This window comes from Liolophura sinensis, chromosome 7 (genome assembly GCF_032854445.1).
Source record: "Liolophura sinensis isolate JHLJ2023 chromosome 7, CUHK_Ljap_v2, whole genome shotgun sequence".
Classification (NCBI taxonomy): domain Eukaryota; kingdom Metazoa; phylum Mollusca; class Polyplacophora; order Chitonida; family Chitonidae; genus Liolophura; species Liolophura sinensis.
The window spans coordinates 1,507,600-1,531,709 of NC_088301.1; the positions used below are offsets into that span (position 1 = coordinate 1,507,600).

At 40.0% G+C, this 24,110-nt stretch overlaps 1 protein-coding gene across 2 annotated transcripts; it reads right to left on the minus strand.

Moving 5' to 3' along the window:
* Positions 1-1,488: 1,488 nt before the first annotated feature.
* LOC135470103 (peroxiredoxin 2-like) lies at positions 1,489-17,043 on the minus strand. 2 transcript variants are annotated; one of them, XM_064748856.1, is made up of 6 exons: positions 16,612-17,043; positions 6,315-6,469; positions 5,946-6,062; positions 5,232-5,354; positions 4,232-4,362; positions 1,489-2,239 (listed from the first exon to the last, which is right to left on the minus strand). In XM_064748856.1, the coding sequence occupies exons 1-6, from the start codon at positions 17,026-17,028 to the stop codon at positions 2,154-2,156; spliced, it is 1,029 nt and encodes a 342-aa protein (XP_064604926.1). In that variant the 5' UTR covers positions 17,029-17,043; the 3' UTR covers positions 1,489-2,153. The 2 variants fall into 2 exon arrangements, with proteins under 2 accessions (XP_064604926.1, XP_064604927.1); XM_064748857.1 differs by lacking the exon at positions 16,612-17,043 and adding an exon at positions 11,766-11,981.
* Between the last annotated feature and the right edge of the window lie 7,067 nt (positions 17,044-24,110).

Genomic DNA, 24,110 nt, shown 5'->3' on the forward strand with positions numbered 1-24,110 from the left:
ATGGGCTAACGTTACGCCACTGGCAATAATGCACCCATGGCGTGGCGAGACTTTGGCAGGCCGAATGATAATGGGCTAACATTACGCCACTGGCAATAATGCACCCATGGCGTGGCGAGACTTTGGCAGGCTGAATGACAATGGGCTAACGTTACACCACTGGCAATAATGCAGCCATGGCGTGGCGAGACTTTGCCAGAACAAATGATTATGGCATAGCGTTACGCCACTACAAATAGTGCAGCCATGACGTGTCCAGTGTTTGGCAGGATGAAAGATTATGGCATAGCGTTACGCCACTGGCAATAATGCAGCCATGGCGTGACGAGACTTTGGCAGGCCGAATGACAATGGGCTAACGTTACACCACTGGCAATATTGCAGCCATGGCGTGGCGAGACTTTGGCAGGCCGAATGATAATAGGCTAACGTTACATCACTGGCAATAATGCAGCAATGGCGTGGCGAGACTTTGGCAGACCGAATGAGAATGGGCTAACGTTACACCACTGGCAATATTGCAGCCATGGCGTGGCGAGACTCTGGCAGGCTGAATGATAATGGGCTAACGTTACGCCACTGGCAATATTGCAGCCATGGCGTGGCGAGACATTGGCAGGCCGAATGATAATGGGCTAACGTTACGCCACTGGCAATATTTCAGCCATGACATGGCGAGACTCTGGCAGGCCGAATGAGAATGGGCTAACGTTACACCACTGGCAATATTGCAGCCATGGCGTGGCGAGACTTTGGCAGGCTGAATGACAATGGGCTAACGTTACGCCACTGGCAATAATGCAGCCATGGCGTGGCGAGACTCTGGCAGGCTGAATGATAATGGGCTAACGTTACGCCACTGGCAATATTGCAGCCATGGCGTGGCCAGACTCTGACAGGCTGAATGATAATGGGCTAATGTTACGCCACTGGCAATAATGCAGCCATGACGTGGCGAGACTTTGGCAGGCCGAATGACAATGGGCTAACGTTACGCCACTGGCAATATTGCAGCCATGGCGTGGCGAGACTGGCAGGCTGAATGATAATGGGCTAACGTTACACCACTGGCAATATTGCAGCCATGGCGTGGCGAGACTCTGGCAGGCTGAATGATAATGGGCTAACGTTACACCACTGGCAATATTGCAGCCATGGCATGGCGAGACTCTGGCAGGCTGAATGATAATGGGCTAATGTTACACCACTGGCAATAATGCAGCCATGACGTGGCGAGACTCTGGCAGGCCGAATGACAATGGGCTAACGTTACACCACTGGCAATAATGCAGCCATGGCGTGGCGAGACTCTGGCAGGCTGAATGATAATGGGCTAACGTTACACCACTGGCAATATTGCAGCCATGGCGTGGCGAGACTCTGGCAGGCTGAATGATAATGGGCTAACGTTACGCCACTGGCAACCTTGCAGCCATAACGTGGCAAGAGATGCCTTTTAAACATTACCCAAAAGAAGAAAAACAATCATTAACAGTATATCAAATGTGTTTATTCCACAGAAAATCACTAGAATGATCTCTCATAGTTAGCTGTATGGGAGTAGTCAATTTTCGCTTTTTTTTATTATTTTTCTCATACGTGTATACTGAATACAAAAACCATCTTAATTTTCTTCATAAGATTCTTCAGTTTTCTCCTACAGCAAAAGACAGCTACGAACATCAGAATAGACTGTATTGCTATCACCCAATACTTAAAAATGTTACAGTATTACAACTCTTATACCATCTAGTAACAGCATACAAATGAGCTCAGTCAAGACACAGACGTTTCTGATAAAAAATTCAAGTCTTTGAAAAGACATCCCCAATAACCGTCACTGAACACTGAATGTCCTATGAAAGTAAATATACTTTAACATGAAAAATGAACAACTAAAAAGTGCTACATATTATAAAACACCTTCACACATTTACATACTTAAAACCAGCTTTCTTTCCAGCAATAATGTGTTGAGTGTTCTGGAATAAGAATGCTGAAACCAACAAAATGTATAAAATCTTACACATTTCCCCATTCTTCATCATAAATCTGAAACATCTTTGGATTCACTGCAGAGTATTCACCTTTCATGACTACCTGTAAAAGGCAACGGTTTCTTTTGGGGAAACCTGTTTTCCACTTTTAAATGCTTAGTTTTTCTTCCCGAAGTATTCTTTGCTGCCCTTGGGGTCGGGTTTCATTGTGTCCTGCCCTGGTTTCCATCCTGCTGGGCAAACTGTAGAAAACAAAAAATCCACAGCAATTTTTAATTTGTTTACTATTGGCATCATAATTCCATAGCAGTCCATTTCTGATCAAATTAGTTGATCAACAGCCCATTTCTGATCAAATTAATTCATCAAGTCCATTTTTGATCAAATTGGTTCATCAACAAACCATTAATGATCAAATTAGTTCATAACCCATTTCATAACCACATATGCACCGACCCCAACACGTTACCAATGTACAACTTTATTTATTGTCTATTGTTTTCTACCTTGTTTTGAAGAACCCAGTTACAGTATATGCTGCCATGTAACAGTATATGCTGCCATGTAACAGTATATGCTGTCATGTAACAGTATATGCTGTAATGTAACAACATATGCTGCCATCTAACAGTATATGCTGCCATCTAACAGTATATGCTGTAATGTAACAGTATATGCTGCTATCTAACAGCATGTATTGCTATCTAACAATATATGCTGCTATGTAACAGTATATGCTGCCATGTAACAGTATATGCTGCTATCTAACTTTATTTGATTTGATTTGATTGGTGTTTTACGCCGTACTCAAGAATATTTCACTTATACGACGGCAGCCAGCATTATGGTGGGTGGAAACCGGGCACAGCCCGGGGGAAACCCACGACCATCCGCAGGTTGCTGGCAGACCTTCCCACGTACGGCCGGAGAGGAAGCCAGCATTAGCTGGTCTCGAACTCACAGCGACCGCATTGGTGAGAGCCTTCTGGGTCACTACGCTGCGCTAGCGCGCTAACCGACTGAGCCACGGAGGCCCCCGCTGCTATCTAACAGTATATGCTGTCATCTAACAGTATATGCTGCTATCTAACAGTATATGCTGCTATCTAATATTTATACATCTGATTGTTCTATAACCAGTTTTATGGGCTGAAGAAATGTCTTGGTGGAAGACAAGAGGTCGATCAACAAATGGTAGTCAAGACCCAACACTGAATCTGAACATTCTCTGTCTAACACCGCAATTAAGAGTCAGAGTTAAGAGTTTCAATGCTTTCAAGGTTACCCACCTGGGTTTGTTTGATCCACAGTGACGAAATCTGACACAGCTTTCTGGTTTATATGTGTTAACAACTGATTTATTTATTTATTTATTTATCTGATTGGTGTTTTACGCCATACTCAAGAATATTTCACTTATACGACGGCGGCCAGCATTATGGTAGGTAGAAACGGACCATCTGCAGGTTGCTGACAGACCTTCCCACTTATGGCCGGAGAGGAAGAGGGTATGGTTTTAATAATTGATATTTAGGCTGAACCTGGCTCTGTTGCTTAGCAAAGCTGATTTTCAAAATACTAAATGTACGTACAGGTAGTCACAGAAACCAAGAACTTTCGGGTTTAATACACTCAGACAGCATCCATACTTGTGTTATCAAATCCAGGAACATTACCAACACCCTCACACAGCATCCACACTTGTGTTATCAAAGCCAGGAACATTACCAATACCCTCAGACAGCATCCACACTTGTGTTATCAAACCCAGGAACATTACCAACACCCTCACACAGCATCCACACTTGTGTTATCAAACCCAGGAACATTACCAACACCCTCAGAGAGCTTCAACACTTGGGTTATCAAACCCAGGAACATTACCAACACCCTCAGAGAGCTTCCACACTTGTGTTATCAAACCCAGGAACATTACCAACACCCTCACACAGCATCCACACTTGTGTTATCAAACCCAGGAACATTACCAATACCCTCAGAAAGCATCCACACTTGTGTTATCAAATCCAGGAACATTACCAATACCCTCAGACAGCATCCACACTTGTGTTATCAAATCCAGAAACATTACCAACACCCTCAGACAGCATCCATACTTGTGTTATCAAACCCAGGAACATTACCAACACCCTCAGAGAGCTTCCATACTTGTGTTATCAAACCCAGGACCATTCACACTTGTTTGCGAAAGTACATGTATTTGTGTCGTTTACCTTCTCCATGTTTATCTGTGAACTGGAAGGCCTGGACCAATCGCAGGGTTTCATCCAATGATCGCCCCACTGGCAGGTCGTTAATTGTCACCTGACGGAGATTACCTTTGTCATCGATAATGAACAGGCCTCTGCGGAGAAACAGGAATTTTCAATTATCGTTATTATTTCAACCATCATCAAGTTTGTACGTCAAATCCGTCAAATCAAATTTCATTACAAATCGTAAAGGTGCCTAAGCCTTTTGTTTTTAGCTTCATAAAGTAAGATATAAAACCATAAATGTTTTATGCTATTTGTACATGCTTGGAACAGATTCAACTGCTCTGTGCAGATGTCATTTGTTTGGTTTTTCATGATATACTCAGAACTGTGTTTTTGAAATGTATGGATAGTCCTTAGTGGAAACTGGACAGAATCCAATGGAAAATGGGCATACTCCAGAGGAAACCACAGAGAGTCCCTGAGGAAAAAGGGCACACTCCAGAGGAAACCAGGGAGAGTCCCTGAGGAAAAGCGGCACACTCCAGAGGAAACCTGAGAGAGTCCCAAGGAAAAAGGGCAGACTCCAGAGTAACTGGACAGAGTCCAAGGGAAAAACAGTAGACTCGAGAGGAAACCAGACACAGTCCAGGGGAAAATGGGCAGACTCCAGAGGAATCAAGAGAAAACCAAACAGAATACAGAAGAAACCAAACAGAATCCAGACAATACCAAACAGAATTCAGGGGAAAACAGATATAGTCCAGAGAAAGCCAGACTAGTCCAGGTGAAACTTCTTCACCTGACCAGATATCTGAGAACCTGTCAGCTGAAAGAAACAGGAGTCAATAGTTCATGGTTAAGGATGTCCAGTGGTCCTGCCACAAAATCTACTAGCACACTAGGACAGCTAAGTCTTTAGTTACATTATGTAAGTGAAGAAAACCAAATTTCTATCATTCAAGTCAAATGTAATGTGATATTACAAAACATTTCTTGAAACCTAATGGGGACAAACCTGAATGTGACTCCTTCATCTTCTTTGTAAACTCCGTAAGATTTAGCGATGGAACAGTTCTTATCAGAGAGTAGCGGAATCTTCATGTCTCCTAGACCACCCTGCTTTCTCGGTGTGTTAACCCTGAAAACATTACCATGCATTATCCCACATTTTTTGTTATCTGATTTTAATAATATTCATAAATAGATCAAATATCAAAATCTACAAGGCTTATTTTCCCCACCTGTTAGCAAACAAATGCTCAGTATCAAAGTTTCAAAATCATATTAAACCAGACTGGTTCAAAATATTACCATTATTTGATTATTCAAATCACAGAAACAGAAAATAAGCTGTAATCAAAGATAACTGTGATACATATAGACGTCACAATATAAGCCAATAAAACACAAGAGATAACTAGGTATTTGCTCTCCGCACACAAAAGTATTCTCCCCTTAGAACACTACTTTAACAGGGAACATGTATCTCCCAGCTTCTGAGTGCTATTTGTAACTGAGATATGACTGAAACACTATTATTATGTCACAGTGATCACGTTTCTGAGTGAAAGAAACACAAAGTTAAAGGAACTGTCCATTTGTACATTCTGAAACAATCCGTCTGACAATTAGTGAAGCTAAACCAAGGTATGAGCATGTGCCCTCCATCTTTTTTTTCCAGGTGAATTACCATGGCAAACACCACAGAACAAACTACAAGGCTACTTACCATGCTAAATGACAGAAATGGCTGTCAGTGGAACAGGCTACCACCTCACAGTTTATGTTCCTGAATTCCTCTGCCCGGTCACTGAATGCAATGATTTCTGTCGGACATACAAATGTGCTGCAACACAACAACAAACATCAAACATGTTTGCATAATCCTGGATGGCATGTAACCGTCAACGGAAGTGATGGAAATATACAAGATACTCTGCACTTTTAATATCCAAACTACATGCCCAGCAGGTATAATGACACATGATTGAAACAGTTTATCATCAAGTACATATAGGACATTTTCTATTTTTGCACAGGATTTATGGAACTCAAAAGATTGATCACCAAGATCTATTTCATTTGAATAACAACTTACAAATCCAGAGGGTAGAAGAAGAACACCAGATATTTCCCTTTGTAGTCTGACAGAGAGATTTCCTTGAAGGTTCCCTTCACGACAGCCTGGCCCCTGAAATCTGGGGCTGGCTTGGTGATTCTAGGTACAACGTTGTCAGCCATTCCTTCTGTTTCCTGTCACGTATGAATAACAGTTTCATTAGCAGTGTTCTATAATGTGCAGTCTCAGAAAAAAAAAAAAAGAGAGTAATACAAGAAGAAAGCCAAATACTGCTAGGAAATGGAAATTTTACCTTTTGCCATTATTTGTTATTTATATGTGAATATTGTTTGATGCCATACACAAATAATTTTCCAATTACACAACGCTGATGAGGTCCATGACTGGATAAAATCTGGAGCGTCTAGAGGAAACCACTGCCCTTTGTCATGTACCTGACAAACCTAATAACTGAAGGTTGTAGTCAAACCAGCAAGAGACAGATTAAAAAGCAGAGTCAGCCAAGACCACCCTTTTGAAATTAAGTTTTGAATCTTCAGATCTATTTCCAGTAATTTTACATTTTTTTCTGTTTGACATCACGGTAATGTCAGCAGAATATACTTCTTGTTTATTGTTTATTTATTTCATTGGTGTTTTATGGCGTACAAGAATACTGTGTATATATCAAATTCAGACTCCACAAGAACATTCTGAATATAACCCTACTACCGTACAAGTACATACACCGAAGCGATGTCTACAGCTGTGTCATATAGATCCAGAAAAAGTTTGTGCTCCCAAACTGAGAACAAAACTGGAAATTCACCTTTTTGTTTTGGCTGATCTTGATATTTTTATAATTTTTCTGTTTTTCCCAGATCTTTCTATTCATGTCTTAAACAAAATAAAATGTTATATTTTTATAACCTTCTCTGACACTGGAAGAAGATATAGTCCACCCATAAAACAAGAATTTAGATTGGTGTGGCCTAATTTATATGTGATAATTTGCCCATTTACCCAGTTTGGTTCTCACATATAAATTTCCTTCACAGACTTAAGAGCTCTAAGTAAGCCTCACTTTGACTAACAATGGAACCTTCAATGTTTGGGATAACAGAGTTCCTACAGGTATATGAAAATGAAATTCAAGGAATTTTCCAGGAGTTTTTTGCCATTTTCAAGGCCAGTTTAAACATACAATGGTGCAAATTATAGACTCTATTTTAAGACGGAATTATAGATGCTTTAATTTGCATGCATGTATATTGAATAGTACGCTTGCTTTTGTAAGAAATCTCTGCCTTTCACCTCTGTAATGCAACATATTCTTTGACCTGGCCATGGCTCAGTAAAAAAAAATGAATGCCATATATCATTATGCAGGGCTTCCTCTGGGTCAGTATTTTTTTTAGCCTGTCACTTTAGCCACTAATCAAATTTTGTAGTAAATACTATTTTTCCTTTTTTCAACCTATCTGTAGGATCCTAGTAAAATGTAATTTCTTCTATCAGAAAATTTTGTTACGAAATTATTTGTAAATTCAGTTTATTTACATGCAACATTATGATCAGTACATTGGAGTAACAGTCTGACAGGAGAAAGCCAGATGGCGTACACATTTATGAATGGCACATATTCTCAAACATTTAATTTACTTCGGCTCCAAAAAAAAAAAAATAGTTTATTAAGTGGAAAAGTTCAAATTTTTCATGGGAGGTAGCTTCATTTACAGGTGTAACTCTACCTTGATTTACTTCCCTTGATTATTTTTTTTTTTTTTTACAATTGGCGATGAAAGGCATCCCCCAAAATGCCATGATTCTTATTCATTATTTAACAAAAATGATTTCAAGAGTTATTTAATGTAAGTCAATTTGCAACAATGCTGAAATCCCTTCGTAAATTGCAAAAATCTGCTAAAAACCCCAGAAAACTCTCACTGCAGATTTTGTACAACGTTTGTATTTTTTCTTAAGTAAATAAATCTGTTGCCAAAAATATTCCCGTTTTATCAAATTTTTCGCCATTTCAAAAAATTGTTCTATATTTGCGACAATGGCGAGTGCCAGTGGAAGCCCTGATTTTTGGATAATTATCAGCGAGCTCCTGATATACAGACTCAGCAGTCAGCAGACAATATTTAAGTTCAGGACAAAGTAAGATTTTCAAGGAGTTTCCAGGAGTATTTGTCTTTTTTAAGGACTTTCAAGTACTAGAAAATGAAATTGTATTTTTCAAGCACTTTCGAGGAGTTTCAAGGACTGTGCGCACCTTGGATAAAAATGTTCATTTTTTTTTACGACCTTGACACTAAAATGAATAACAAGAAACCTGCTGAGCACTATTTCCATGTACATCAATCATGCTACATGTAAGTGTCTGTGTGATAGACAAGCAATTCGTTAACAATCAGCGCAGGAATTCAAGGTGACAATGTCTGGTGACGAAGTTTGATCAGTGTTGACAGACATGAATACAGGTCAGTGTCGACACGCATGAATACAGGTCAGTGTCGACACGCATGAATACAGGTCAGTGTCGACACGCACGAATACAGATCAGTGTCGACACACATGAATACAGGTAACAGTTAATGTGAGCTAATGGTACTGGATCAAACCTGATCAATTATTTACATGTACATACATGCTGTGAAAGCAGTGTCATCATAGCTTGAACATGGGAAAACAAAAACCGATCCTGAATTTTCTATCATACACATGTAGCTTACATGAAAAATAGGATGTTCATGATGTTGCTAATGGAGATACCCTGACCATGTCCACTACTGCATCAGCCAGTTTGACCTTGTTACACACTGGTCTTAACGGAAATACCCTGACCATGTCCACTACTACATCCGCCAGTTTGACCCTGTTACACACCGGTCTTAACGGAGATACCCTGACCATGTCCACTACTACATCAGCCAGTTTGACCCTGTTACATGCTGGTCTTAAGGGAGATACCCTGACCATGTCCACTACTACATCAGCCAGTCTGACCCTGTTACACACCGGTCTTAATGGAGATACCCTGACCATGTCCACTACTACATCAGCCAGTTTGACCCTGTTACACACCGGTCTTAACTGGGTAGGACAATGAAATCTCTCAACACAATCTTGTGACTGTCACTGACAAACTCATTTACTTATTTCATGGAAAATAGGATACGTTTAGCATTTAAATGCCAGCCACAATTTTCCTATTAACATGACATTGTATGAACAGATGAAGCAAAACATACAAAAACCAATAATACGCTGCTCACAGTGATTTCTCCAGTATCACTTGACCACAGTACATGTACGAACATGTAATACACTGCTCACAGTGATTTCTCCAGCATCACTTGACCACAGTACATGTACAAACATGTAATACGCTGCTCACAGTGATTTCTCCAGCATCACTTGACCACAGTACATGTACAAACATGTAATACGCTGCTCACAGTGATTTCTCCAGTATCACTTGACCACAGTACATGTACAAACATGTAATACGCTGCTCACAGTGATTTCTCCAGCATCACTTGACCACAGTACATGTACAAACATGTAATACGCTGCTCACAGTGATTTCTCCAGCATCACTTGACCACAGTACATGTACAAACATGTAATACGCTGCTCACAGTGATTTCTCCAGCATCACTTGACCACAGTACATGTACAAACATGTAATACGCTGCTCACAGTGATTTCTCCAGCATCACTTGACCACAGTACATGTACAAACATGTAATACGCTGCTCACAGTGATTTCTCCAGTATCACTTGACCACAGTACATGTACAAACATGTAATACGCTGCTCACAGTGATTTCTCCAGCATCACTTGACCACAGTACATGTACAAACATGTAATACGCTGCTCACAGTGATTTCTCCAGTATCACTTGACCACAGTACATGTACAAACATGTAATACGCTGCTCACAGTGATTTCTCCAGCATCACTTGACCACAGTACATGTACAAACATGTAATACGCTGCTCACAGTGATTTCTCCAGCATCACTTGACCACAGTACATGTACAAACATGCACCAATAAAATGTTCAGGAGAACTACAACCACTTTAAAAAAGCATACATGCAATTTACGACATCGCAAGGCTGTTAAAAAGACCTTATCAAATACATGTACCTTTTTTTGACTTTGAATGATAACAGTTCCTTGAAGGAAAGAAAAAAATTGTTCATCCAGTATCTTTGGACCACTTTGTTTCAAGTGGGAAGGAGTTTTTCGAGCTCCTCATTCCATCAGAGCACGTTTACACTGATTTGATGATCTGTACTACATAGTGTTGGTACACACAGCCCTAATGCTATGCAAATGAGACAGTGACTGTCAGTTTTAGGGATTTAACGTCGTGGCCTAACTGAGTGAGTGAGTGAGTCAATAAGTGAGTGCGTGCTTGGGGTTTAACGTCATGCTTAACTAAGTGAGTGAGTGAGTGCTGGGGTTTAACACCGTGGCCTAACTGAGTGAGTGAGTGCTTGGGGTATAATGCGGTGGCTTAACTGAGTGAGTGAGTGCTCAGGGTTTAACAACGTGGCCTAACTGAGTGAGTGAGTGCTTGGGGTTTAACATCGTGGCCTGAGTGAGTGAGTGAGTGCTTGGGGTTCAACGCCGTGGCCTAACTGAGTGAGTCAGTGAGTGAGTGCTTGGGGTATAACGTTGTGGCCTAACTGAACATTTCTTTGAAGCAAAGACTCTTTGGTATTTGTACATTAATACCACATGATAATGTCTATCTTTTTTTTTTTCTTTTGAGAAAATAAATCTGCAAACACCATTTTAGAAAACTATAAAAGAACTTTTGATCAGTTTAAGGCTTACTTGATCTTTTCTTCCAAATAGAAAAAGTCAACAAGGCGATTTTTTGGTCCATTTTCACCCGTGCATATGGTGTTTTTATGATGCTTTTACTTTTTACTCTTAGCTTAAAACATCTGAGCTTGGAGGCAAAAACCAGAAAAACATTGCAAAGCTACACTATGTTTCTGTCAACAACACACTTCATCAACACAAACAAACTTGAGTGAAGTCTCTGGAGCTACCAAATAATTATTCAATACTGCCGAGTATTTGTGTTTGATTTGCACCTTACACTGTATGTCAATGATTCAAAGCAGGTGTGTTGAAAATAGTGTTTTCTTCTGTAGCAAACTGAAAAAACGTTCAACAATGAAAGAGCTCTGTGTATAAAGCAGAAGAGAATTACACCTAAAGAGGCAATGAAATGGGCCATAACTGGAATAACAACAAAATTGTCACAAGTTGAATCATGGCCACAACCTACAGACAACTCTTCTGACATACATCTCCACCACATTTTCCACATCCACAGTGCCAGGGCCTGAACATTCAGCTGAGTAGCTATCAGGATATGAGAATGTGTTTAGCTTAACAAAAAGAAAACCATTCTACTATAAAGATCAATAGCTTTAGGTTCATCAGACAACTGCTTACAGAATCCGCAGTGAGAAGATCTCCCGATGAACTGGACAGCGAACAGAGATCTGAGGCCACACCTGAAGTACCCGACAGTGGACGAACCCTACAGTCTTTCCCCTCCAAATATTTTTCCCACAAGGCTTTGAGAGTTTCTCTGTCCACTGAGCAGTCAAACACTTCCCCGTTTATCAGAGCTCTTCTGTATGCCTGGTACATTCCCAGACTCTGCCAGTTGTTTGCACAATCCCAACATGCAGCACTGAGAATGGGAGTGTAGTGGTCTGAGCATTAGGTTTGAACATACACGACAGACAGCTTCCTCCTTCGCACTGTCAATCAATGCTTGCCACGCCACACACTCTCAACAATGTGCAGCCCAGTGGATAGGGTAGTGTTTCCGGCGTTACCAGTCACCATGGCAACGTGATGTGGTGCTACAGAGATAAAAGAGTTTCCCATGCATCACTTATTATCATCTTTCCACAGTGATAATTAATGAGTGCCTCATTGATTAGGAATATTTCAGACAATCACATGGCTTTTAACTTCACCAATCAGTTCATATATTCTTGAACAGCTTGCCATTACCAGTAATTGTCACATGAAAGAATATCTTCTCCAATACTGCCTGAAGATTTAAGTAATGAATCAGTCAAATAGACCTACATTAGCATCAAATGACATATGTCCATACAACAAGAATTTAACACTTAATCCATTTACCACTCCCTGCACTCTACGGTTAAAGCCAGCTAGTGGCTGTAAGCAATTCAACTTGCCTTTTAAATGCCATTAGACTGTCACTGTCTGTAGTTCAACAAAACCACAATTATAATGGTTTATTGAAGCGATATTTCCGAAGAGTTCGTGGGAAATTTTCATAATTATTATTTAATAAATCAACTCAAATTGGTCAGCTGACCAATGCATCCTTGTTTGTAACAAACCACATATTGACTCAGATTATTAACTTAATAAATTATTGATACTACAGCCAAGTGTGGTTTACAGGTCCAGGCTGTGAGTTTATCCTCTCACTGAAGTCATTAATTGATCATTAACTGTGGAGAAGTCATGTTAACAAGCTCAATATTAATAGTCACCTGAGAGAGTAAAAGAAGCTTTAAAGTCACATGAGCTGACCACAACGAAAATCCAGGGGGAGGCCATGAGTGATTGGATATATGAAATCTCATCGGTAATGTCTCCCGTAATGTCTACAGCCCGAATATGAATACTACCATCAGAAAAAACAGTCAATAAAGAGGAGACCACCATGTTCACCTAAATTCATAAACCTGCGTGAATGTATTCTAAAGTTTTTTTCTACAACCCATGGAAGGGACATTATCCAGAATCATGGTAAATAATAAATGTACATGCAAATGCACTTTAATATAACCATAGAACAGAGAGCTTTTGCATGTTGCTGTCATTATCACATAGACAATCACACTAAACACAGCCTCATCTGTTTCACCTGCACTGGAAATAAACTGTAGAGGTACGTATATAAACTTTATATACGCTATAAACAAGTAAGTAACGGCTGAGATAATGTATATGTATGCTGGTATGCTTGGGGTTTTATGTCACGCTTGACAATGTCTCAGCCGTATGACGATGACTAGTCATTAGGTGTGTGTACACAAACTGTGTCTTCTTGTAGTAAGACGAGCCCTTGCCGCCAAAGTGCAGCTGCCACTGAAGTATCACGTACGTTACGTGAACAGGCTCATGTACATGTACGTTATGTGTACAGGCTCATGTACATGTACGTTATGTGTACAGGCTCATGTACATGTACGTTACGTGTACAGGCTCATGTACATTATGTGTACAGGCTCATGTACATGTACATTACGTGTACAGGCTCATGTACATGTACTTTACGTGTACAGGCTCATGTACATGTACGTTATGTGTACAGGCTCATGTACATGTACGTTACGTGTACAGGCTCATGTACATTATGTGTACAGGCTCATGTACATGTACATTACGTGTACAGGCTCATGTACATGTACTTTACGTGTACAGGCTCATGTACATGTACGTTATGTGTACAGGCTCATGTGCATGTACATTATGTGTACAGGCTCATGTACATGTACGTTATGTGTACAGGCTCATGTACATGTACGTTACGTGTACAGGCTCATGTACATGTACTTTACATGTACAGGCTCATGTACATGTACGTTACATGTACAGGCTCATGCACATGTACATTACGTGTACAGGCTCATGTACATGTACGTTATGTGTACAGGCTCATGTACATGTACGTTACGTGTACAGGCTCACATACATGTACGTTATGTGTACAGGCTCATGTACATGTACGTTACGTGTACAGGCTCATGTACATGTACGTTACGTGTACAGGCTCATGTACATGTACGTTATGTGTACAGGCTCATGTACATGTACGTTATGTGTACAGGCTCATGTACATGTACGTTACGTGTACAGGCTCATGTACATGTGCGTTATGTGTACAGGCTCATGTACATGTACATTATGTGTACATGCTCATGTATTCTGATGAAAGTTTCCATGTCCTAAGATAGAACTGTAGACTACCTGTGTTAATAGTACAGCCAAAGCAGGGCCGGGGTTAGTGAGAAAACCAGGCATGATTTACATATGCATGTAGGTCAGAACTCAATCTGGGGTTATCCCACGTGGACAAAACTTCAAGAAAGAGCATGTTTTTGCATATATTCGGGGGAAAATTCTCATTTTGCATGTTAAAAACACCAAAATTTATTCATGTAAATTTATACACTGCGGAGAAAAGACAATATCAGTATTTTTTAAGACCACAGAACCGTAAATGTCCAGAGCTGACCAAAATTTGTCATGTTACATAACAAATATATACAAGGTGATAAGTGCTGGTGGCATCACTGCTGCATAAAAACTGGTCAGTGGCTCTCTCTATACCACATATACATGTACACACAGGATTCATCATCAACTCAGTGTGCAGGTGAGGAGACACCAGAGCTAGATAGTCAGTGGCTCTCTCCATACTACATATACGTGTACACACAGGATTCATCATCAACTCAGAGTGCAGGTGAGGAAACACCAGAGATAGTCAGTGGCTCTCTCCATACTTCATGTACACGCAGGATTCATCATCAACTCAGTGTGCAGGTGAGGAGACACCAGAGATAGATAGTCAGTGGCTCTCTCCATACTACATATACACACAGGATTCATCATCAACTCAGAGTGCAGGTGAGGAAACACCAGAGATAGTCAGTGGCTCTCCATACTACATATACACGCAGGATTCATCATCAACTCAGTGTGCAGGTGAGGAGACACCAGAGATAGTCAGTGGCTCTCTCCATACTACATATACATGCAGGATTCATCATCAACTCAGTGTGCAGGTGAGGAGACACCAGAGATAGTCAGTGGCTCTCCATACTACATATACATGCAGGATTCATCATCAACCCAGTGTGCAGGTGAGGAGACACCAGAGATAGTCAGTGGCTCTCTCCATACTTCATATACACACAGGATTCATCATCAACTCAGTGTGCAGGTGAGGAGACACCAGAGATAGTCAGTGGCTCTCTCCATACTTCATGTACACACAGGATTCATCATCAACCCAGTGTGCATGCACAAAGACAATCAATCTGCATCACTAAACAGTAACATGGAGATGTATTTCTCATAAATACATAACATAAATTTATTTGAATAATTCTTCTGCTGTCGACATGTAATACACTGCCTACTAAACTGTACACCTCTGACAACTGTTATGAGTATAACCAAAATGATCCACACAAACTAACAGGTCATATTCAAGTTGCTGTTAATCACTTTGCTACATATCCGCATGCAATCCATCACATCACATGCAGGCCACATGAGGCAGTGCACAGTTAAACAGCCATGCACCATTTGGCTATCACTCTGAGAACAGTCTCCCATGTACGCAGCACCACAATCTCATACCCATGCTACATGGGGTAGATGCACACATACAACCAATCACTGTTTACACTTGTCAAATGCAATTTCAAGCCCAAAACTTTCAGGAAACCACCAATAAGATTTATAAGCCCCAAATTTTCAGCAGGACAACAACAAAAGTGATTCCATTTTTCTCATGTGAACTGAATTAAACACCAATGGGGAGTCATAGCCTCCAGGTTTCACACAAAAACCAATGGGGAGTCAAAGCCTTCATGTTTCACACAAACACCAATGGGGAGTCAAAGCCTTCATGTTTCACACAAACACCAATGGGGAGTCAAAGCCTTCATGTTTCACACAAACACCAATGGGGAATCATAGCCTCCAGGTTTCACACAAACACCAATAAAGAGTCACCACCTCCATGTTTCACACAAACACCAATGGGGAGTCAAATCCTCCATGTTTAAACACCAATGTGGAATCAACATCTCCATGGGTTTCACACATCGTCAAGTTTTGCAAAAAAAACAATGAAGAGTCAAGTGTCCATGTTTCACACAAACACTAATTCAAAGTTCCTGTGTTTCAAACCAACATCTATATGTTTCAGATAAACAACAAAGATTTAAGGCCATGAAGGTTAGGGCCATTAGGTGTTTCTAGGAGCAAGAAACTTGATTATGGCAATTATATGCTCAGCACAGGACAGTTCCTGTCCATTATAAGTGCACGAGTCTAATGAGGCCCATAGTCAACCACTGAAAATATAAACAATGTCAAAACTGAAATGCTTTGTTTTACAATCCCTCCCTCCTCCTCCCCCAGCAGATCAGAGTGTTTCCTGTAAACATGCTATAAGTCAGGTGTACATGAATGTAAAGACTATGTACATGTATGTATAATTTCCTACCTGATCAGATAGAGTAGATGCTTCTATATCAAATTCTGATTGATCAGTGATTGGGCGGACGGCGACAGGTGAGTTGTCAATCACAGAGCCGTTTTCACGATCATCCACAACAATTTCAGGTATCACAATAGGTGTCACCTCAGATCTAGTCCCAACTTCAGGCTTATCAGAAACCTCCAAATCACCTTCCTTTTTAAAATTTACTGCAGAATCCACTTGTGGCTCGTCGGTATCTGCAGAACGTTCAATGCTCAATTGGTCTTTTACAGAAAACTTGGATTCCGTTTCTAGAGCTAAGTTGTCAGCATATTTCACTTCACGTCTGCGTTCTGCTCTCTCAGGGTCGTACACAGGGCTTCTCTCCACATCATATGAATCCTCTGCCTCACAGCACGTGCATCCCAGTCGCCTGAACATCAGCTACATTTAAGATAAGACTTTCTGAAGTAACCACAGACAAGCTAGCGTCTCAAACTGACCAGAGGATATATAACAGGACCTTGTGACTGTCAATCCCACTCTTATCCACTACTACACTGAGGAGAGCACAGTTGGTCCACCTCTAGGGGGCATTTACATAGCCACTTGCTAGTTTTTTTTTGTATTCACCTCTGTTTGTTATAGCATATCTAAAGAGCTCTGTTTGACAAACTGCTGAGTAACCTTGCTTCTCACAGTACAGGGTGTATACATTTCGTTGAAAGACAAGCCCTTGATATGGGGCATAATTCAGTCAAAGGTAAACAGAGAAACTGTCATTGCTTCTGTCTTGCTGTTTACCAGTGGTTCACCCTCACTTTACATTTGCTCAACCACAATAATTCTACTCCAGGGTCCTTTATCCTTTCAACTTGCTCCTCATCTATATTCTTGAACACACCTGGTTGTCTGGGCTCGTTATCATCACCTCTATAAGCCTACCTGTTCACTGACCCAACTTCAGGTGCCACTTTGAATACCAAGCACTTTTCTCAAAGACTTCGAGAACTGGGACAATCCTATATCCAATCCACTGATATCCCAACCCATTGTATATGGCAGAAATATAGATCACTGCTAGTACCATAAAAATATTTGAGAATAAATTTTCAGCTTGAGATTCAATTTCAACCTATATTCTGTATGCTGCTACCTACATGTACGTACTTGAGACCCCCCCCCCCCCCCCCCGACAACTCAAAACTCCACACAGTGTAAACACTTATAAGGCATTCTAAATCAACAGAATGTAAAACTGCCCCACATATTGCTTGGAATGTGTGTGCAGATAATTCAATGACCTACAGAACAATCACAAGTATCAGAAATTTAATAGCAGTGATAAGAAATACATTCAATTTACCTGTTGGTAACTGCAGGGGTCCTCATAGGTTAAACACTTTTGAAATATTTTTATTCATCTACACACAAGCACTCTACAGAAATGCAAACAAAATTCATATTTACCATAGGTACTCCAATATCCAGTAAAGCATTTATTAAAATTTGTGACCTGTAAACCCTTAAATGATTTAGCTTTTCTCTGACAAATTGTTTTAAATCTTAGATCCTTACACTGCTAGCCCATGGCCATGGTAGAGTGTAACTTCATCAATAATGGAGTAGGGATCAGTGAAGTAAAGGTGCTGATTCTTTTGTATACTGTATTTACAGGTTTCAACAGCGTATGAAAGAAAATGGATTTATTTCATTTATTTCATTGGTGTTTTAAGTCGCACCACAGCATATTTTCACTTGCAATATGGTTTGAGGACGCCGGACCTAGGAAGCCAGCATGAGGTGGACTTGAACTCACAGTGACTGTATTTAGTGTGAGACTCCTGAGTGATTGAGCGGTACTGGCACGCTAACCACTCAGCCATGAAGGACCCAGAATGAGTACGATTGCCACATGAGGTCACACAGATTTCAGGGAATTCTCTGACAGGCAATGTTTCTGTGGCTTCCAGCTTGGTGTTCTGATTTTTTTTGCACAGGTACAGCTACGTGTATGTCAAAATATTGTTTAACAACACTTCTGCACAAGATGATGTACAAAATGATTCTTTATGAATATCCAATAATTATACATTCTGCTCAACTATGAACTCTGTCAAAACCTTAATCTTCTTTTGTACTTCAGCATCATTCATCCATTACAAATATGTACAGATATATGGCCTGTAATTTTGCCAATTTATTTATTTACTTATTCAAGAATATTTCACTTATCCGAAGGCGGGCAGAAATGGGAGGTGGGAGAAACCCACATCCTTCCGCAGCTTTCTGCCAGGCCTTTCCACCTACAACCAGAGCAGAAGCGAGCATGAGCTGAAGTTGAATTCACAGCATCCACATTGAAGACAGGCTACTGACTATTTGCACCGCACAGGTATGCTATAACCACTTGGTCACGGTGGCCCCTTTGACAAATTACAATCACCATTCTAAAAGTATAAATCAAAGATGAACTAGAACTTAACAGATTACTGTCTTATGGGCTTGGACAGCACATAATAAGTGTGTAAGTGCCACTGGGACAAGATACAAATGATCTGGAAATACTAACGGTGGATTCGGGCATTTCATAACCCCAGGCACGGAAATGAGTGCAGAGGTTGCCAGTTGAAGGCTTTATTTCTTGAATTTTCAGAGACATTGCGTGGTGCAAGCCAAAAGTCATTTCACACCTTTCCTTGTGTGAGAGGCTGGTATATGGCATATACAGAGTTTATGGACAGGATTTGAGCCCCCGTGGTCAAGACATACATTAAGAAAGACATGGTGTGTCTGTAAAATGTTTAAAAAATTCACATCACATCTGCACACAACAGGCCAATGCTGAGTAACCACAGAGACAGATTAAAACCAGAGTCAGATCTGTGGTGGCCCGGTGAGTACATGACCATCACACACTAACACAGATCAGAGATTTACAGACTGGACAAATACACCCCGTCACCTTGACAACCTGCCTACACCTGGGTCAGCTATGTCATCCTCTCCAGGAAATAACCCTGCTGGTGCAGGTAAGGCGGGGCAAAATGCAACATTAAAGGTCACAGGCTTAAGCAGAATAAAAGGTCATCACGATTTTTAAATATAAAATTCATCAAAATGGCATGTAGAATTTCTCGCGTTTCTGAACTCAATCATGGACATACCCACCCGGATGCTACTAACCCAAATGTTTTTTCGCTAATCACTTCTAGCAAAAAAAAAAAACATCACTTGGTTTTATAATTGTAACCCCTATGTATTTACTGATTTTGATGATGAGCTAATAAATGCTGCACATAAAGCCATTTTTATGCTGCACATTGATGGGCTGCTTAGCTTTATCGGTATTAACATGACAAAGTCAAGTGCTTTTATAGCTGAAGGACATTCGATGTTTTATCAGAACACCAAAAGTCAATGACACTGGGAATTACACACATATGTAATGTCCTGCTACACCATGATAACAGTGATAACGCCTGTGTGATTTCAGAGATTATCACACAGTGATATCACGCCCTTCCCTAGTGTCAAGTATATCAGACACCTTGTCCGTGTGTATCAGTTATCATGACCACAAGCATTTACAGCGTTCTCTACAGCGTCCTACTACAGTGACTGTAACACACTCAAACACACATAAAACACTAGACAAATGTAGCCATATCTGATGACTATAACCTTGGGTGCAAAACCGTTATATTTAAATCCTGTGAAGAAGTTAATTGGCCTGAGCAGAACACTCAGTGTACACACCTCCTGTGGGGTTTTCATTTTAATTTAGGGACAAATTAAGTATCTGAAAGATGATTGTAATTTTTATACCTGTTTATGATGCACTCGTATCCTGTGTAATCCTATGGTATGCATAATCAAGTTTTTTCTCAGGAGGCCATGCGAATTCAAATTTTTGTTTCAACGTGCAGAATGAATCTTTTCTTAATGTTGGTGGAGGGTATAAAAATAAAATCAAACTGAAAAAAAGATTATTTAATTCTTGTGATCTTTGATCATCAGACCTTTTGCCAATATTTAAACAGACACACCTGGGTGCAAAAATCAGGAATTCTTTCCATACCAGATGCTTATTTGTATGATTTCACATCACATTTTACAGAATGTTTTCCTTTGCTTAAGCACATGTTAAGTTCTAACTACTGTTTTTTTTTGCAATGCATTTTCAATGTCTTCTAGAAATTACATCTTTCATTGGTGATCTTGAAAAAAAAATGTTTGGAGAACAACACACATATGTAGAATAACAGAACATCAGCATGGCCCCAAAAAAAAAAAATTTTGCATGACCAATGCCTTAGCTAACTAGAGATTTTGAACCAGTGAGGATTTTGCAGGAATTCCATCAGTAGGGGGAGACATGGATACAGGTCATCAAATTATTAAAAACAATATCACACAAAGCGCTGCCACACAGGCTGCAGATATCAGATCTTCATTGATATACACAAAGGTAACTTTGCCTTGTAAAAGTACATGCACCCAGTTTGGCCTAAATCTGTGATTTATTAAAAGGCTATTGTGTATACCTTCTGAATAGCTGTGGCACTGTGCTTTCTGTTAGGGGTGATGCAGACTGTAGTGGTAGAATTATATGTGATGTTCCCATCCATTGTAGAACGTTTCTGACGAAAGCCTGGTTCTCATACACCCTGCCTATGACCACCAGTGGCGGGTGGCAGAGTCCGCCTTGACAATGCATAACGGTGGTGACTGGGAAAATTGAACACATTTCAACTTCACCTTTGCCGAACAGGCAGTAAACCAATAAAAAGAGTTCAGGTGAACAAAACATACGACCCAACAAATACATTTGTTTGAGATGCATGAAAGAATACCAGCAGCGTTGTGGTGAGGGGAATCTTCATCGCAAGCTGACAAAGGTGTCCACCTCAAATCCAAACTTTATGCAGATACGATTTCTATTTATGTAGTACATGTAAGGATAATTGCTATCTGGTTACCCTGACAACCTCAAAAATGGACAAATGTGAGTCCTGACACATGTCATCTGTGTATCCATGTACCCATTAAAAATTTAAACTCTGCACGGAAAAATGGGGAAGGTGGGGGGGGGGGGGGGGGTAGCCCAGACAAAAAAATCAAATCTATATAGTATATATAAGGAAAACGCCTATCTAGTAATCCTATCAACTGCGAAAATGGACAAATGTGAGTCGCAACACAGTCATCCGTGTATCTATGTATCCAGCAAAAATCAAAACTATGTGGAAAACTGTTGGGGTTATAGGCTTACAGTAATTCAGGTCTAAGCTGTATAACCTCTATTGGCCTACTGCCTACTTTGTGATAGTGTTTTGTTTTGTGTGTCATGTATTTAAATAGAACAATGGTCAGTCCAGCCTGGACACAAGTTGCCACTGCTCAGGAAAAGCATTAAACAAGCATGTTCAAGCACCACACATAGCATAGAATTTATACATGTAAGTAGGGCAAATAGGAGTGATGGTGATGGAGTAAGCCAGAACACTTCTACAATAGTGGTATGAATGAAACAGGGCTAAGGTCAGAGTAAGTGTCGAGTTTCAATGACCACATCAGTACGCATGTACTTGATCAGCATACATGCACATGTATAAAAGGTTGACTTTGGTATGAATTCACTCTTTACAAACACTCCTAAACACTTCTGAACCTTTCCTATAGTCTATGAGCATTTTAAGCAGATTTCATCCAATTACGAAGCATTTCAAAAAATCTACATTACTTGTTATTTGATCTCTACTGTCATGATGATCCAATAACAAAACTATATTTTGAAACGTAACATCAGTGACATCTGAATAAAGGACTGTTCTGGTAGACTAAATTGTAAATTGTAAATTCAGAAGACCGATCACAGCTTGATGCGGAAAACTGTCACACAATCACTTCTTCGCAAATAAAGTCTTATTCAGACTGTTTTTTCTACAAAATAAAAGCCAATCAGGGATGTATTTAGAGTTTACCGACCACATGTATGTGTGCCTCCACACCATGGGGTGGCACTATGTTTGTACTTTATCAAAAGTTTTGTTTTATGTTTGTTTAAAGCATCAGTTATATTTACAACAGTGTGGACAACAGGGGTTACTTTGGCATTTCACTAATGCAGAGCCTGTGGTCTCATGATATGACATACCCAGGATCCTGCTCTGGAATTTAGAGTGGTGGGGAGGTAGGAGGGGAAGAGGAAGGGGGAGGGTGAGTCCGCACAATTTGGCCCTGACATGGCATGATCACTCCTCACACAGGTACAGCTGTAATGCTCTGGCTCTACAATGCCAGGGGCAGCAGGATTAAATCCTGACCAGCACAATGACATAACACTTACACAAGGCAGATCAGACCACCTTTTCACTGGATCTAGTTTAAAACTTCAGATAATTTTTCACAAACCATACAACCTGTACATGTATGCCTTATTATGTACCAGCCAGTAAAAATGGCAAAGATTTGTCATTTATAACTTAAATTTGTGAGTAAATTGATAACCCAGGTTTCAAATACCCATGTTAAGGACGTCTGGGAACAATTATCATATTTCACTATCGCAGAATAATCTCCAGCAGAAGTAAAACAGTGTGATTTAACAAATTAACACCTGACAAAAGAAAATCAGTAATCATGAATTTTAACTGACAAGTTCTCAATAAGTCTGCATTCTAAGCATGCGTTTGCTGGTTTTTATTCTTGTTTTTCTGAACAGATTTCAGACTTTTTGGCATCTGGCCCATGTATAATTAACTGTAATTGATAGAACAGCCTGAGTTACATTGGAGACTGACACGGCCTATAAGCTGAAGGGATTTATTTGATGAAGTACACATATACTCTAGACCAATAACTCAGTCTCTAACAACAGCAGGTGTAGTGCACAGTAATTTTCAACTTATTAAAGGAACATTTTATACCTGAAATTCCAATATGTTTATTCAGGGCAGACTTTCTTCTTCATTCAAGTGGATTAGAGGTGTGGAATTACTAAAGTTATGCAACGTTGGAAAGTTCATCTAGACATTGAACATTATCATTTAAAATCCTGAATTGCTGATTAAATAATTATGTCCTTGACAAGGACACAAAGTCACATAACAGAATTACCTGTCCCGTTGCTCTAATTAGTGAACAATTTAATCTGGTATAACAGGAAGATCTATGAATGACTGAATAATCGTAGTTTTAATAATGCCATACTCAACTTTTTTTCTCTGGTACACAATGGTATATGTGTTGGAAAATGAAGCGCCGGGGTGAATCCCCAACCTTTGGCCTGTTACTGATGAACCCTGGTAGGTCAAAGCTATCAAATTTCCTGTCATAAACAGGTATATGCATGTGCCTGTTGTAGAGTTACAGGTGAAATAAATAGGTCTAAAAGGTGCTAAAATGACATTTCTTTGCCACAATGTGGATGGTAATATGAAGTATACAAGTATCTTGAGCTAAATATGACGTCTATTTTTTTAAGAAAGATTCACAGCTTTTTTCTACTAAAAGCTATA